We start from the raw sequence: 18,527 nt of genomic DNA on the forward strand, positions 1-18,527 counted from the left end.
GTAACTGTAAAATTGTAATTCAAAATCACAGTTATAAGTTGTATAAAACGGTATGGTGTGGTTTGTCACTCACCTGCGTGATAAAGGTCACGGAGGACCGGAGCAGACGCAGTCATTTTACAGGTATACCATGTATATTATAAACAACAAATTAACATTATTATTTAATAAATAACATTAGTATTTCAGTTTGATGGACTGGTGCAGCCATGTGTATGGTCTTCAGTTTGATATATTTCACTTAATTGAAGTATCATATAAAGATTTAAACAACCCTAATGCTACTTAAATGGAAATAAAAGTTGCTTCACCCTCATTAAAACACAGCAGAAGTAAAGTCAAATTCATACAATATATTAAAGGTTTTGCAGATGAATAAAAATATCAACTTATAGCAAGTTACAATCTAACACGACGTGTGGACAAGCTGAGAAATGTTGTATTTAAGTGTTAACTTCATGTATGTTGGTGGAAAACCAAAAGGAGAAGCATGAAACCAGATGGGGAAAAATTGTCAGTTATGATAATAATTAGAGCGAAGCAGTGAAGCAGCTGAGAGCCGATGACCAAACGTCCCACATTTAGCCTCTATACTCACTGTTAAATAGTGTGATGAGGATGAAACAGCTGATGCTGCCAGCTGGACAGATGACACATGAAGTCACCGTCTCCATTCCTTTAACGTCACCGCAGAATCATCCAGCCACATACTTCTGATAATCCGCTCAGGGAGAGTTTATGGTGCTTTCACACACACACACACACACACACACACACACACACACACACACACACACACACACACACACACACACACACACACACTTTCAGAGCTGAGAAAGACCAAAAACACACCCGCAGGCGAAGGGACTGTTGTATTTCCCCCCTTGAGATACTCTGAAGAGAGACAAATGTTTTCAGGAATAAGTTCCTCGTACTTTTGAGCACAGAGACCCTCCAGAAGACAAGTAGACCATTGAGTCAATTGGTGTGATTTAACGGTGGAAATTCCCAAACAAATGAGCAATTAATCAAATTACCACAAAAAAAATGGACATAGAGTCAACAGTTTTCAATCCAGCCTTGACGTCATTAATTAAAGTGTTTGTCAACATTTTTAAAAAAAGATAATAAAACTTGATTAAAAACAAAATCCCCTGATTTATTCAGTTTATCCGGCTGTGTGCAGAGTCCAGCGGCAGCAAATGGGTGAAATGGTGGAAGCAATTGTTTGTTACGTTTAATGTGCATTTACAACTTGTTTTTGCCCTACTTTGTGTTCTAAATGATCAATTGGCACAAGAAGTAAAAGCTTGTATAACCTCAACTGATTCACACGCTACAACTTTGTGTTGCAGAAGCCAATGAGTCTGGATAACGGCACTGAAACTCTCCCAAATGAGACAGCGGACGTGAGAAGTGGAACTGCAGACACTGAAGCAGGGTGTGTGAAAGTGGTACGTTGGCACCAATTTGGGCAGGAAACCTCACCTAAACCGAGGCCACATGACTGAAGCTCACATGAGATCACTCTGAGCTGAAAGCTGCAGTCTGATGTTGTTCATAAAACACATTCGCTGATCTGAGGAAGACAGTTTGATGAGAAATATACAGAGTTTAGTTTGTGTGCCGAGTACGCGTGAGAGCGTTTAGAGAGGCGATGCTGCCGCTCGGTGGTTAAAGCATGGTGTGGCGCGCAGACAGACACGCAAAAGCTCCCGCCACCTTTCATACACAGGAGCAAGATGCAGATTTAGTTTTTTGGTTGTTTTGAGTCTTTTTGTGGACATTTAGTGTCTCTTTGTGTTCTCTTTATGTCTCTTTGTGGTTGTTTTGTGTCTGTTTCTTGTAATTTTGCTCTTTGTGATACTTTTGTGTCTCTTAGTGGTCATTTTGTGTCTCTTTGCAGTCATTTTGTGTCTCTAGAGTCATTTTGTCTCTTTGTGGTCTTTTTTATGTCTCTATGGAGTCGTTTTGAGGTTGTGTTGTGTCTTTGTACTCACTCTGTCTCTACGTGGTCATTTTGTGTCTCTTTTGGTCGTTTTGTGTCTCTTTGTGATGACGTTGACTCTTTGTGGTGTTTTTATGTCTCTTTGTTTTCATTTTGTGTCTATTTGTAGCTTTTTGTCTCTCTTTGTGGTCATTTTGAGTCTCTTTCTGTTGCTTTCATGTCTCTTTGTGGTCATTTTGAGTCTCTTTCTAGTACTTTCATGTCTCTTTGATTGTCATTTTGAGTCTCTTTCTAGTACTTTCATGTCTCTTTGTGGTCATTTCGAGTCTCTTTCTGGTACTTTCATGTCTCTTTGTGGTCATTTCGAGTCTCTTTCTGGTACTTTCATGTCTCTTTGTGGTCATTTCGAGTCTCTTTCTGGTACTTTCATGTCTCTTTGTGGTCATTTCAAGTCTCTTTCTGGTACTTTCATGTCTCTTTGTGGTCATTTCATGTCTCTTTCTGGTACTTTCATGTCTCTTTGTGGTCATTTCGAGTCTCTTTCTGGTACTTTCATGTCTCTTTGTGGTCATTTCGAGTCTCTTTCTAGTACTTTCATGTCTCTTTGTGGTCATTTCGAGTCTCTTTCTGGTACTTTCATGTCTCTTTGTGGTCATTTCGAGTCTCTTTCTGGTACTTTCATGTCTCTTTGTGGTCATTTCGAGTCTCTTTCTGGTACTTTCATGTCTCTTTGTGGTCATTTCGAGTCTCTTCCTGGTTGGTACGTGTCTCTTTGAAGGCCAGGGTGAGGCCTGACACGTAGTGCCTCTGGGTCTGTGCCCGTTCGGCCCGTTCAGTAATCCTTCCATGAACTTACCTCTTAGTGGTGTCCAGCCATGCAGATCGTCTTTGTTAAAATTACATTTAACGGCAACATCTATTTATAGAAAAAACCTCCCCATGAATCAGGGCAATCCAGAGAACAAAGGGACTATTCCTTCAATGAAATGCAGCTCCACTGAAAGTGAACCAAACCCAAACTATCTCCATCACTAGAAACCAGGAGAGGTTTGAGACCCAGTAAAAGAACCCGTTCCCTCTGAGGCAGGACAGAAACAGCAGAGCGGCTTTTACTTAAAACATTTATTTGATCCAATTCTTTGGAATGTAATAGTCAATGATCAGAGTCCGAGACAACAGAGACGGATGAGTCTGGGTGCTGACCAGAAAGTCAAAGTACAAACAATACTTTTAGTCACTTAAGGCCTCACTGCTTTTCCTTTCTTTTTTTCTTTTTTTTTACTTCCTTGTTTCCTTTCTTGTTTAGTTTTTTTCTGGATCTGAGACAGCAACAAAAATTACAGATGCAGTTAGAAAAAAACATTTCTTCTTGTCATACAAAGAAAACAAAGAAAACAATAACACGTACATCAGTGACAGTACAAAAACAAGGTGATATTATACCAAGTAAATAAAATTGTTACGTTTCAAAGAGACGCATATAAGCCTTTTCCGAGATTGAAAAACATCTCCGTAATTTGTACTTTTCAGAGTTATACCATTGTCGTCTGAAGCCGCGTTGAAAAGAAGCAACGATAACACTGTCCTCTCCCTTTTTCCGTCTTTCTCTCTTTTCATAAATCAACATCATAAACACAGATTCTTTTTTTCTTTTTAAATATATCAGTGCAACATTTGTTTTCACATCTAGTGCTGCAGCATCCTTTCTTGTTTCTCGGAGGGGAAGGAGCATTATTGAAACACATTCTGTCCGACTGAAACACGACAACATGATACCCATAACCTCTGCCTTTTCTTTTCTTTTCTTTTCTTTTTTTGCTGTAAACATAGTGATGCATTTGAACCGGCGCGTGGCTCCCGAGAGCTTACGACGAACATCTCAACGGTCAGAGCACCTTCATTTGATTGCAAATGTCCCTGCAACCAGACGATGATTGAACGTAAAAACGGGTTTCCTCTGCAACAAAGTGCCCCTAAAGAATCGATGAACAGTCTCCGTTTGAGCTCACGCGATGCCAAATAATGCTACGTTAAAATAAAATGAGCAGATCGAACTTTTAAGAGCAACATTGTTCTGCCACGACAAGCTATCCCGCCTGCATGATGGCTTTTTAAATCTCTGTAAGTAAAGTATCTGTCAGCGTTAAGTCCTGTTCCTCGTCTCAGAGCGAACGCTCAACATCTGTCGGAGGTTTGACGAGGTTATTGACCGGTGACCTTTGTGGCTTTGATAAGACTCCTCAATCCCACCAGCTGTACAGCGCTATGAACAAGTGACGCGTATCACGACACATTCAGCTACGAAAGCTAAAACACAACAAAGCACTTTTATTAGAACAATATTCATGAGGCTCGTCGTTTTTTTTCTTCAGATTTTAAGCAGTTTTTCCACTGAAACGCTTTTAAAATGAGTCAGTTTGATCTGATTTTCTTCATATGTCCTCACTTGGGATCCCTGCTGTAAGAGGGCGCTGTAGACTACAGTGAAATGAGGCCCTTTTGCAATGATGACTGAGAAATATAACATGGGAATAAAATGCAAAATAAGCTGCAGCAGAATCCCTCACAAAGAGATTTCACTGTTTATTAAAATAACACAATGAGCCCTATTGTTTTACGAGTTATTTCTTCTGGGTCTCTGCTCTGATTAGCTAATAAACTCATCTTTGTTATTAAAAAAATGTTACTTCACTGTGTGTGTGTGTGTGTGTGTGTGTGTGTGTGTGTGTGTGTGTGTGTGTGTGTGTGTGTTTCTTAAACCCTGTCGCCTACAAAATTCCGTTGCACTGCACTCTCAAACGTATCTTCTCCCGTTATTAACTGTCGAAGTTTTAAACAGTTTTAAAAACAAAACAAAAAACGCTACGGTGTACTTTGAGAAGTTGAGTTTAGTAAAAAAACACCTCACCAAACACAGCCAACAACAACAAGTACGTGGTTCACACGGGACACAGAGAGCAGTGTCCTGGGTGAAAACCTATGTCTCTACGCAGTCCACAACAAAACACCCCTCCCTTGTAATTCACAGTGCAGTTTTGTTGTGTGGGGGACGTACATGTTTTAGGAGACAGGGATGCTTTAACTCCCGGCCACAAACGGACGTGCGAGGCAAGAATTGGACGGTGTGATCGGCTGTAGTCAGCCTCCTGTTTTGGGTTTGTTGAACATCATTCAGATCCTTCAAAGATTCCTCCTCTGATAGTCGACACCGGAAAAAAAAAACCAACCCCCAAAACCCTGACAAAGTAGAGTACAGCACCGTCATGGCAAACATTAATTCTTTAGTTTTTCAGTCCCGACTGAAGCGTCCACGATGGACGTCTCTCTGATGGCTGGACACACTTCAGTTAAAATGTCCAACAGTCACTCTGTGTGCCAGCGAGAGACGTCAGCAGTGAAGCGCATTTCAGTCCCGTTTGATCCATCCTTGACGTTCTGTCGTCGTCTTAGTGGTACTGAGGTTGTCCGTTTTACCCTGTACTAAAAAAACAAAACAAAAAAACAGCACTTCCCGTGAGACATTTTCTGAGGCGTATCTCCGTAATCTCAAAGTTTCCATTGTTGTAAAAACCTTCCTGTTCCCAGAGCACAAACAGAAACTGAACGACGACAAAAAAAAAAAAAACACACACAAAAAAAAAAAAATGGCAACCAGGTCAGAAGAAACACAAAGACCAGGTTTGTGTTTGCGTCTGTTAAAAACGAATACTTTCTGTACATTTTAGAGAGAGCTTGATTCCAACATAGAAAGGATACTGCGGCACTGGTGTCTGTTTTTTTTTTTATATATATAGAAAAGGGCGCTCAAATATATTAAAACCTATGTACAATATGTCGGATGTGTCATGTGCCATGAACATGAGGCATTCAGGGCTCCTGCACGTTTTTTCCCCCATTCGGAAATTCCAAAACCTAAACAGCTCAACTTGGATTTTAAAACATTTGAAACACGTGTCGTCGAGGCGAGATCTTCAGATCTACACCGACACACACACGTGGTACTTGACGGCGCGCTACTACGACGCAAAAATGTGTAGTCGTATCATCACAATCTGGTAGTTTGTGTGTGTGTGTGTGTGTGTGTGTGTGTGTGTGTGTGTGTGTGTGTGTGTGTGTGTGTAGGAACCCTGGACGGATGGACGGAACGCCAGCCGATGAGAGAACAACCAGCAGAAAAACAAGGCAACAGAAAAAAAACAAAAGGCACTGTTGGAACTAGACACAGGTCAACGGGTCACGATGGTGCCCGCCTCCACACACACACACACACACACACACACACACACACACACGCACGCACACTTCATGTATACACATAAACATGACTGTGATGCACACATTCACACCTTAAATGCAGATGTTTATGAAAGTGACACATGTACAAACACACGTTCACACTCACACGGCCAGTGAAAGAGCCAGAAATCAGAATAAAAAAATAAACATAACAAAAATACCCCCCCCCCCAAAAAAAAGATAATCTTTCCATTAAAGTACACACACTTTCATCTGAATTGGTCTCAACACCAGCATGTGATTACATGAACTCAACAAAGCACGCCGAAAAAACAAATAGAATCCTAAAGTTTTCTTCTTCTTTTTTTTTTTTTTTTCTCTCTCTCTCTCCGCTGTACAGATTCTTTATACACAGTGCCCCCTACAGGTCAGTCCCTTCCACTGCCGCTCCTGAGAACAAAACAAATGAACATTGGCTCACTTTCAGCCCACCCTGCCGTCCCGTCGGTGGTTCCTCCCACTTGATTGGTTGCATCACGTGTCCGCTCGGAGCATTCGCAGCTCCGTCTCTCTTCCTCCTCCCCCACCCCCCCGCCCTCACGCCTCTGAGTAGTTAGTCTGTCCGTTCATCTTGTCCTTCTTTAGCTTCACGCCGTCCACCAGCTCAAAGTTATAGTTTTCCAGGGCGGATAAGTTCCTGTCCGTCATGCTGCCCTGCGAGCAGGCGCAGTACAGGACGACGCCGCAGATGGCGCCCAGGAAGACGCCCAGCGCGGACATGGCGATGATGGTGATGAGGATGGGGTCCAGGGTCTTCAGCATGTTGCCCGGGCCCCCGAGCTCGCTGGTCTCCTGAGAGAGGGAGTCCATCGCTGCGAGAGAGAGAAAATCATGCTCCATTGACATCACGTTGAGATTACAGACTTAAAGGTTCAAACCGTCCTTCCTTTCACTACGTCCCTGTTTCTTTATTGGTTTGGGTTTGGTTTCCTTTAGAACTATAACTTGTGAATGTTGTGGTTTCCTTTTAGCTGCAGAAGCCTGTTCTCTGTGGACGCACCACCAGAGAACAGGCTTCAACACAGACGACACAACTGCTTTCAATGTCTGTCTCTGGTCAAGATAAAATGAGTAGTGAATCATATGGAAACTCTGTGGTGCGCTTTGGAAAACTGGTAACGTAATGTTAAAGGGACAGTACTTCCTCTCGCCTGTAGTGCTGTTTATCTATCTAGACTGTTTTGGTGCGAGTTGCCTAGTTTTGGAGATATCAGCTATAGAGACGTCTGCCTTCTCTCCAATATAATGAGACTATACGAGACTCAGCTTGTGGTTTTTAAAGCGCCAAAAAATACATTTGGAAACAGCAATGTCTCTTTCCAGAAACTCATAACGCGGTTACTTTAATGGAGGAACTATGTCTGTGGACTTTCTCGAGTAAACGCGATTTTTGAGCACCACAAGCCGAGTGACGAATAGTCCCATTATATTGAACAGAAGGCAGACGTCTCTACGGCCGATATCTCCAGAACTAGATCACATCAAAGCAATCTAGACAGATGAATAGCACTACAGGTAAGAGGGAAAATATGTTGAATTTAGGGTGACCTGTCCCTTTAAGTGGGCGTAGTTTATTTGACCTGTCCCTTTAAGTGGGCGTAGTTTATTTGACCTGTCCCTTTAAGTGGGCGTAGTTTATTTCCAAAAACATGGAAATCCACTGATGCGGTCCTTTTGAGATGTCAAAATAGCTCAATAGCATTCTGTGTAGAGGCAAAGACAGTCTGTGGAGACGTGTCACACAAAATAAAGAGTGTGTGCAACATAAATAAACACATTGACACTTTAATAATCGGTGATTAATAACTTACGCAGGATGAAAATCTCAGTTGGCGGAGACGTAGGAGCTTCTGGATCTGGAGGAAGAAAACCGGCGTTCATTAGATTAAATTGAAATAAAATAAAAACAACAACAAAGAATATACCGTTACAACACAATACGCACCTTTGCAGTCCTCAGTGTCGAGTCCATCTATGATCTGGATGTTGTCCACGGCTATGTGACCGGCACTGCGTCTGTCTGCGACGGCTTCCACGACCACCTGCACATCACAACGCACACACACTCAATGAACCAGGAGGCACTCCGACAGCTACGATGCTACGAGTTATTTCAGGTGCAATAATATCAAATCCCAGATGAAATGACAATAAGTTGGTTTTATATCGGCGTTTTCCATCCCTTTTGGACGTGACCCAACGAGGCGTTGCAAGATAAATCTGAGGGGTAATAACATCAATCCAATGGCTGTAAGGAAATGTACTTTTGCTACACAAAAGTCTGTTTATTTATTTTTTTTAACAGATAAAATAGTAGAAACATGAAACCAATTCCAGTAAAATAAGATCAAAAAATTAAAATAATAAGGAAAAACAAATGAGAAAAAGGAAAAATACATAAAAACTGAAAAGAATCAACAAAAAAAATCTACAAGTCTATCACAGGGCACATTGGAGTTTCCTGTGTTTTGGTTCCCAAATCAGTTATTTTTCTTAAATCGCAATTTTCTTGGCTTTGCTGCCTTTTTCTTTAATATGCATTAAAGCTCCGCAGATGTTGTTTTGGACAAAAACAGTCCAAAGAGTGAAGGAAGGATCTAGAACTACCAATAAACTTTGAAGTCTCAAATAAAAAGCAACACATAATCCCCTCTGACACTCATTACCAGTCTTGTGTTACCTGATATGAGACACTGGAGTGCGGCAGTCGGACTCGACCCTCCCTCCACCGGCTGCCCTGGTGCCCGCTGACCATCCACAGGATCTGGGCCCCCTCGGTCTCCTTCCTCTGCTTGATGTGGAGCGCCCCCGCGTGCTCACCGAACATGTGGTACCAGAAGGACATGCAGAGGTCTGCGTCCGGCGCCGTGATGGGCGGGCTGGCCAAGCTCGCCACCTTCTCCTCCTCCTCATCCTCATCCACGCCGCCGCCGTCCTCGCCCGTCTTGCTCGGCGCGTCCGGGTCCTCCAGCTGCATGTAGATGAAGTTCCCCGGTCCGCCTGCAGGGGGCAGCAAAAGGCAAGGTAAGAGGCGGCTGTGTGGCTGCGTTCAAGGGTCCCTCACCGCAGACGTGTTGACTCTATTGCACCATAACTTCAAATTAAGACCTCAAAGAATGAAGACGCACAGTCAGTAATAAAGATTTCCGTACATTTTGAATGAAAACAGGAGATTATATGATTGATATCAAGCAATGAAAGCTTTCCAAAATCCCCTCAAGGGTTCATTATGCATCCTCTTTTATCGCATTCTAAATGTAAATACCTGTTTCAAGTGTTTCTCTGTCTTCCCATGAACAGAAAGTGTCAGTGTAATTGTTCCTGCATCGAGCTTCGCACACTCCCATCAAATTCAAGGATGTTACAGCGCCGAAAACCCCCAAAAGGGACTCGATATCAGCGCGCTTCAGGACACGATGTGACTTGACAACACAAAGGGGCTCATTTGTTTCACTTGTGATCTGGTTCAAGTCAAGAAATCAAGGTTGGAGTCATTCATTTCTTTTTTTTTTCGAAGCGTCTGCCGTCTCCACTGAAAAACCAACCCCCCATCCATCACTGGAGGTTTGAACGGAGGGAAGGTCAGACAGCTGAGGCGGATAAATCTGAGATTCTTTTAATAAGTCCAAAGTTTTTCAAGGCCATCCGTTCATTTTAAAGCATGTTTAAAAGGATCAAAGCATCGGTTTGTATCCAGCGCTGACTACACAGCATATTCATGCACAGTTATGAATAGTCTCTCGGGTGTTAAAGGTGCCGCTTAGGTCGTTATTATTATGATTCGACATTTTAGTCCTGATTTCACGATCGTTTTTCTGCTAAATTCAGATTTTTCTTGGCGCCTGTTTGTAACTCTGTTATGGCTGCATATCGTGACCGAGACAACGTCGTGTTCAGTTCAATGTATTCATCCATAAGAAACATTGTAGTGCTCCCATTCTAATCAACCAATGCTGAATACCAAAACACAAAAAAAAAATCAATAAAAACATCAAACTACATTGTTAAAAAGAGCCATCCAAACTTGAAAGGGAAGTCTAATTATTAACAGAGTCCTTTTTGTCCTGTAAAACAATCCCGCTCTTAATTCCCTTCACTTGCACTCGGCAACTGTCCCGCTCTGAATGAATGTCACCTAAATATCATTAGTGTTTGTGCCTGGAGAAGCTGCCGTCAATATGGACCCACTTATGGATTTATCTGCCTCTGAGCGGCTCCAGGCCCAGCAGAACAACACCGACTTTGTGACGTTTTCACAAACTCTTTTGTCATCCAGAGCGGGAATGAGGTTACGTGCGTCCTACGGGGATTTCTAAGTACATCGCGGGCATCTTTTTCCCTCATTTGTTGTGAATTCCCAGCAGCAAAGCGTGTTATTTATTAAAGCTCACGGTGGTTAAAGCTCTTTCAGACCAGCTTTCAACAGCTGCATAGCAACACGGAGAGCTCTCTCCCAAGAGCGCCGCTGGGTCCGAACGCACAAAGGACGCGCGCTCATCTTCTTACCCGTGTGGTCCAGGGTCGGCCCCCGGTGGACGGCAGGAGCCCCGCTGCTCTGGATGAGCCACTCGGCCCCCGACCCGGTCTCCCTGGTCCAGCCGCAGAACGACGAGAAGTCAAAGTTGCAGGCGAACCAAACGTACGCTGCAACCGAGAGGAGGAGAAAAGAGCAGATGGACGTGAGTTTGTAGATAGAGGAGGTCTTCCTGGTTTTGCTACGTCAGCTGAAGGAGCGACGCCATACGGCTTCTAGCTGTTTGGTAAATACCCCGTGTCCACAAAATGTCCCTGTTGTTTGGTCTCCACAAGATGCGCAGAATCAAAGTCTATCAGTTGCTTTTTTGTTGAAAACTCGTAATTCATCTTATAATGACACGATATGAGAAAAGCCTCACAAAGTAGAAGATAGAACCTACATACATTTGTTGTTCTGTCGATTAACTGATTGATCGAGTGACTTTACTTCACTCCGCTTCTTTTCATCCCGCAGCGAGAAGCTCAACCATCAAGACAAACTCTGAGTATGTGGAGTTAATTCACAGGAACGCGATCCCTCACTGGCGTCCCTATTTATTTCATACACATCAGGGCAGAGTTTCAAAGGTTATTTTTAAACAACAACCAGAGAGGAGTGAGTATCCCTGAAATGGAATCGAGCACCACGCACTTTGATCGGTTGTGGAAGTAGTTTTTTACACGACCTTGTCTTCAGGATGTTATTCGCTGCATTCACTTCCAGCAACAAAATAGCATAAATCGAACCCTTAACCAACCTTTGAGTATTAGCTAAAAGGAATGAGTCACACACAAAATGACCTATTTGTATATCAAATACTCATCTGGTGTTAGTTACCTTGAATTCTTAAAAAAAAAAAAATGGAGAAAGGTCTCGATTATTTGAAGTAAATAGGGGCCAAGTTTAACAAATCAATATCAAAATGTCATAACTCGTGCAGTATGTGTTGTAGTGTTTCTAATAGTACGGCTTTAGTGAAGATGCATGTGTTTATGAAGTAGTAAACATACCGGATTAAAGAGACTTGGTTCATACTGCTGACGTAATGCGAGAGCCTCCCATTCATCGAGGCTTCAAGTTCTCTTCGAGAACTTAAGGTAAAGTAACTGATATGCAAAGGATCATGTTGTGGGTGAGGTACTTCCTTCAAATGTTGTTGCCATGTTACAACCAGTTCTCGCCCTCTGACGCTGTGCATCCAGGCTAAAAGCTGTGATCATGCGCGGCGCTCCGACCACTAAATTGGCTGCAGCTTAGTGGAGACAGCCTGAGGAAGAAAGTCTTGTAACATCAATATCAGAAAGCTGTTCCTGCTTTATTGCACACGCACTATGAATCGTATAGCTTGTGGAAAACATATCTGGCCGACATAAAACAAAAAGGAGGCCTTGTGCAGAGAAGACGGTTGTAACTGTACACGGCGTGCGGCGCTGCGTGGGCCACTTCCTCCCCCCCAAAAAAAACCAGGGCTGATAGAAGACAGCGGCAACAACGTACAGATGTTTGGGATCAGGACATCAAGAGAGAGGAATGGAGGGATCTTCCATGGAGAGAGAGAGAGAGAGAGAGAGAGAGAGAGAGAGAGAGAGAGAGAGAGAGAGAGGTGCGGTGCCACCAACATGCGGATGTGGTCTCTCAGAAAAAGAAAAAACAGAAACCCTACATCAACGTCCCTGCTTTCTACCGGAGCCAGCAGTCGACTGGCGGCGGCGGTCGGCGGTTCACCGCAGCATCCAAATGGATGCAGACGTCTCTGGACGCCGGACATGTTGTGTTCTGAGAGGCTAATAGGATGCAGAGATGACCGTGGAGCCGGTAGTCCCCCCCCCCCCGCAACCTCAAGCTGTCTTCACGCGATGTTTCATCTCGGCTAATTGAGACCCAAGAGGCCTTTATTCTCCACTCTCCTCTTCCTGCCTTTTTTTGTCTCATTGTATATTCATTCCTCTCGCCCGGCTCTCCGTCTCTTTGTCTCTTTGTCTCTTTGTCTCTCCGTCGTCTGCTACTATCTCTCTACCTCTCAGCCCGGCTCATCCCTCTCCTCTCCTCGCCGGTTGGCAGTTTTCCTCCAAATGAACTGAATTTTGGGCGCATTTCACGAGGGGATAACAAGCCGGTGACGAGTGCAGCCTCACCGACATTCACGTCCCTCGACGCACCGACACCAGCGATTTGGTCGAACAACGTGATTATATTTTGATAGGTGGCTTTTTGAAACAATGTGTTTTCAAACCATATCTCCCAGTTTTCCACAAAGTACGGAGTCAGTTTGAAACACATAAGATCGTGACATCTCCTGATCCTCACTGATCACTATGTTGAAGACACATCTGAAGGATTATGAAGAGGATGATTAGAGGAATTAAGAAAGAAAAATACATTAGTGCCACATTAATTAGCTTTAACCCTAATTGAACTTTCTTCTTGCTATCATCGTGTTATTATTGTTCTCTCTTCCTATTTTTATATACTTTTTATTCGCTATATATTTTATCCGGTACTCATTTCTCTTCTTGTGCTGCCGCAACACCCAAATTGACCCTCCGATAATCATTCATCTCTTCTTATCTTATCTGATTTTGTGAAATATTCAATAGCTTCACCTCTTCAGGCCTTAAAAATCCTTAAAAAAAAAGCATAAAGAAAGAGTAATCGACTAAAGAAATCTTAGTCAACTCAGACCAAAGTGACCGATCAGTCGATTAATCGACTAAGACGGGGAGCAGCGGTTCAGTCTCACGTGACATTCTGCAATTACTGATTCTCTCCTTTCCAAAAATAAACCCCTGCAGTCCAGTCGTGTGTCAGGGCCGAGCAGCACCGGGGCGGGAAAAGAAAAGAAAAAAGTCTCATTTGTGAACTGAGGCGATGAAAAAGCCATTTTGCTCCCGATGAAAGCCCGTTTCATTGTTCTCTGTGACTCGGTACTCTGCGGTGACATTGAATGATGGGACCATCGGCTGAATTAATGTGCCGATCTGGCAACCCAGAACCCCGGCACATGGCGGTTTATAAATGGTTCGCCTGGACCTTAAAGTCACGGTTTAGAGAAGAGAAGACAGGATGAAAGAAAGAGGGAAAGAAGAGGAGGCGTAAATGAAACATGAGAGGAGGACAGATTGCGGTGCGGACATCCTCACCTGGTACGAAGTCCATGATGGGGTCGGCCGCTGTGGTGCCTCCTGCTGTAAACAGATGGGAGAGTCAGGGTGGAGTCACAGGTCAGGTGGGATTGGTTTCCACCCACACAGATGCCAACACATGAACCCACACCAGAAGAAAGTGACGGCACGCTTTCATGTCGGGGTCTGCTGCGCACTGAAAGTCTGATTCGATCGCATCCGACAGTAAAAAGGGAAGATAAAGGAGAATCTTTATCGATTTTTAATGTTTAAACACATTTTTGGTCAAAAACTTTTCGTGAGAAGGAAGACGAGGGGGGATTTTTCACAATCTCAGTCCAACGAGTTTAACTTCTGTCGAAGTCGAGAAGAAACACGATCGCAGACATGAAAGAGACGAGAGACGCGGGAGCAACAAGACGAGAGGGTTTTGTGTCGTATCGCTTCTTAAGACAGACTCTGGAAGCAGATTTACACAAAAGATTCTGATGCAAAAGGCACACTTTCTACAACGCATTATAAACACACGTATAACGTGTTATAATCTGCTTATAGCGCCTTATAATGATAGTTACAGGCACTCATGACTTTTCATAATGCTTCCTATTGTATAGCATTTTATAATGATTTAAAATGTCAATTATTATAATCATATCATGAATTATAACGGGATTAGAAGTTGCTTTAGGTAAAGTGAAAAAATATGATTAAGTCTATTCAAGAACACACAAAAAGCAGTAAAATTTAAATAAATTATAATCACATAATAATGCATCATAACAGTGATTATAATGCGTTCTAAAAAAAGACTATAATGTATTACAATGATGGGACTATGATCCAGTAAACAGCAATTATGAGATATTATGATCCTTCACCTTTGAAGTCATTATAAAAGTCTTTATGGTGTGTTATGATTGTTGTTATGAAGCACTATGATTGAATAATGATATACATGAGAGCCTGTAACTATAACTATACTATAAGCAGATTATAATGCATTATAAGTGTCACCAGACCTTCTTCTTTTTAAAAATGCTTTTCGTAGCGTAGTAATCGGGAGCTGCGTTTACCCGTCGTCGAGTCGTAGTCGTCGGGAGCCTCGGTCTCGCCGCCGCAGTCCCGTCGTCCTTCCTCACAGTCCGCGACCGAGGTCACGGTCCCGGGGACGGTGGTCGGCGCCGTGGTGGTCGCTCCGAACGTGGTCATGGGAAGCGTGGAGGCGATGGCCGTGGTGGGAGGAGCCGTGGTCGTGATGTCTGGATGGACAGACGGACGAAACATTTATTATGAACCAGATATACCCGGTGGTGTGCAGCAGAACGTGGCTTTTACATGTACTTAGAGCAGATAATGTTCTCCAGTCTGTTCCTTATTGTGTCCAGGGTTTTTACTGCACAATAACTTACGGCAAGAACATTTCCAGGACCCCAGGAAACTATTTAGAAGCTCAGCAAGTTCACTTCTGCTTCCAGAAGAGGAACCAGGCTGTAAAATAAAAGTCCCTGCTGAGGGACTATTCTTTTCTGATGGCCTAAAAGCTATACGTTTGGCAGCTTTAAGAGTTGCTGACGTAGACGAAAAAAAGAAAAATGAGACTTGACTTTATTTGCCAACTGTTACGTAATGCACTCAAACACCACGGCAACATAAATAACATGAAAAAGAGACGTTTTCAGTGTCAAACACACTGGTTATTAATTCACCGGACCTACAGTAAGTTGCGGTGGAAGTCCAAACAGGAATGAGCAAGAGGAACTTTTTATTTCCTGATTTATTTGATGGGCCTCCTTTAAAAAAAAGGCACTGAAAAATAAGAAGGAGCTGAGAGAGAGCAGTGCTACTTTGGAGACAGGTTTTATCACCACAGAGTGAAATGTGCTAACAAAAAAAAATCTATTTAAGAGACAATGTAATCATGGATGGATTATGAGACCATGGGCCCCTGGGCACAGACATGTAGGAGGCCCCCCCACCCTGTCTACATCGGAACAAGAGTCCCATAGTCTGCTTTTAGGCATTTTGGGTCTGTTTGTAGTCGTTTTCTATCTATTTCTGGTCATTTTGTGTCTCTTTGCAATTGTTTTGTATCCATTTTTGGTCAATTTGCATCTCATTGTAGTCGTTTAGATCTGTTTTTCTTCATTCTACGTTCATTTGTAGTCGTTTGTATCTATTTTTGGTCATTTAGCATCCTTTTAAAGTCATTTTGCATCTATTTCTGGTCATTTTGTGTCTCTTTTAAGTCATTTTTGCATCTAGTTATGTTAACTTTGTCTCTCTTTGCGGTGGTTTTGCATCTTATTTAAGTCGTTACAACTTTGAGTTGTGTGTTGCCGTAACGTCATTGTTTTCAGTTGTTTTGTATCTATTTTTGGTTAATTTGCATCTCATTGTAGTCGTTTAGATCTGTTTTTCTTCATTCTACGTTCATTTGTAGTCGTTTGTATCTATTTTTGGTCAATTTGCATTCGTTTGCGGTACGTTTTGCATTTATCGTTAAGCCGTTTTGTGTGTCTTTGTAGTCGTTTTATCCATTTTTGGTCATTAAGCATCCTTTTATAGTCATTTTGCATCTATTTCTGGTCATTTTGTGTCCCTTTGTAATCAATTTGTATCTTTTTTTCTCGTTTTGCGTCACTTTGCAGTCGTTTTGTATCTAGTTATGGTCATTTTGTCTCTTTGCGGTGGTTTTGCATCTTATTTATGTCATTATTTCGTTTTTTTGTGTGTCTATTTTCTGTCATTTTGTGATCCTTTTGTGTGTTTTTTATAAGTGACTCCCCCCCCCCCGACCCCTTGGGCCCCTGGGCCTGTGCCTGGTCGGCCCGTTGACCAAAACATCATGACTGTAATAACTTCAGACGCTTCATGAAACCTTTGGCCTTAGTTATGCCGGAGACCTGTGACTCATTTGGGTTAAAAGATATGAGGCTGACCAAACGCTCTCTTTGAGTCCGTAGATTAAAGAGCCGCCGCTCGTCTTTCCCATCGAGGACCAAAGTAATAATAACGACAGAAACTCTCGCTTCTTGTTCAATTCTACCATGCAGTCGATGCCTGGTGATGCGTTGTGTGTGTGTGTGTGTGTGTGTGTGTTTTTATATTTTTATGGAAATGAAATCAAATTTAACTTGAATTAGCATATGTAGGCTATGCAAAAACCCCAGATGGTCTGCATGTAATTAAACTTTGTAAGGAAGCGTGTTTGCAGCGTTTTGAGTGGGACGGAGGTTTGCTCTCACAACAGCGTGGATGTAAGCCGACGAATTAACTCAAAGCTGGAAGCAGCACCAGCGGTGAGCCAAAAAGAAGCCTGATTAAACTGCTGAAACGGATCTGCGGGCGTGTCGTGAGCTTGTTAGCTTCTCTCTTGTGAGCTTAAGTTGGCATCTTGATGTTTTTGTGGAAACAGGAAGAGGCTTTTTTTTATTTATTTTTTTGGGCGCAATACGGCTCTTTGATGAATCAACAGAAACTGAAGTTGTTCAATAAATCCAAATGAACTGCTGGTTAAGTGATCTTGTGTTTGGAGCCGTTTGTCAGAAAGGCTTTTGATATCAGCTTTGGGACATTTTGATGATTTAATAGCATGAAATCAGCTTGTTTAAGAGCACTCGGGGTCAAAGCTTTATCATTGTGTGCATTAATGAAGAGACGAACTGGAGGCACGAGAGGGCTGTGATTTGGATAATTGGACATAATGTGTGTATATTTATGGGCTTGTCTGTATCTGTATGATCTGTTTGCTCGTGGTTTGCATGCATTTCGGTGTGTGTCGTCATAGTTTCCTCCTTTTGAAGTGAAACTCTGTTCATCTGGTTCTGACATCCGGGCGTCTATACAACAATACAACACAACTAATCGTCAACCAATCAACTAATGAGTCTTTATGGACTCTTTCTTCTGTTGTTCTGTTGGATAACTACAGACTGTTATTTGGTTTTACTGTTATTGGCCCTTAGAGGAGGAGCTGGGTTTCACATTCATTTCTAAGTTTATAATTTGCACAAAGATTTGTGCAGGCACTGTATCTAGATTTTTTAGTTTTTTTTCTTATGAGTTAATTATAGAGAATCTCAGACCTCCTGAGATCCGTCTCCATTTCTCCTCTCTCCTGCTCTTCTTCCCTCCTCCACTTCTCTCCTCTCTCACACAAAACACACTCTTCTCTCATCGTCCACTCTGCACCCTCGCCCGCTCTGGCTGATCCTTATCGTTCCTCCTGCAGAGCAACCGGATACTCCGACTCCACCGGAGAGCCTCCCTCCTCCCTTCATCTGTTCCTCCCTCACCTACTGCGGGAGGTCGAGCCCTCTCTCTCTCTCTCTCTCTCTCTCTCTCTCTCTCTCACACACACACACACACACACACACACACACACACACACACACACAGCATCCAACTCTGACCACTGCTGCAGTAGAGATAGTAGCCTGCCATGGCACACGTCAGCCTTTCATGTCCCCACTCTCCTCTCTCTTCCCCCCTCTCTCTCTCCCTCTCTCTCCCCCTCTCTCTCTCTCTCTCTCTCTCTCTCTCTCTCTCTCTCCCTCTCTCTCTCTCTCTCTCTCTCCTTCCCTCTCTCTCCCCCCCTCTCTCTCTCTCCTTCCCTCTCCCCCCCCCCCTCTCTCTCTCTCCT

At 43.0% G+C, this 18,527-nt stretch overlaps 1 protein-coding gene across 1 annotated transcript in view; it reads right to left on the bottom strand.

Moving 5' to 3' along the window:
• Window positions 1-3,058: 3,058 nt before the first annotated feature.
• LOC137890630 (neuropilin-1a-like) overlaps window positions 3,059-18,527 on the bottom strand; it is a 74,760-nt gene continuing 59,291 nt past the window's right edge. Inside the window, exons 12-18 of the mRNA XM_068734795.1 lie at window positions 14,959-15,144; window positions 13,904-13,948; window positions 10,754-10,891; window positions 8,928-9,247; window positions 8,193-8,289; window positions 8,059-8,103; window positions 3,059-7,059 (exon numbers count right to left, since the gene is read on the bottom strand). Coding sequence (XP_068590896.1) covers window positions 6,785-7,059; window positions 8,059-8,103; window positions 8,193-8,289; window positions 8,928-9,247; window positions 10,754-10,891; window positions 13,904-13,948; window positions 14,959-15,144 — 1,106 coding nt within the window. The 3' untranslated portion in view covers window positions 3,059-6,784. The remainder of the gene's footprint in view (window positions 7,060-8,058; window positions 8,104-8,192; window positions 8,290-8,927; window positions 9,248-10,753; window positions 10,892-13,903; window positions 13,949-14,958; window positions 15,145-18,527) is intronic.

The sequence above is a fragment of the Cebidichthys violaceus genome, unplaced genomic scaffold (assembly GCF_023349555.1).
Source record: "Cebidichthys violaceus isolate CVI_PGR_0920_01 unplaced genomic scaffold, fCebVio1.0.p SCAF_67, whole genome shotgun sequence".
NCBI classification, from domain to species: Eukaryota; Metazoa; Chordata; class Actinopteri; order Perciformes; family Stichaeidae; genus Cebidichthys; species Cebidichthys violaceus.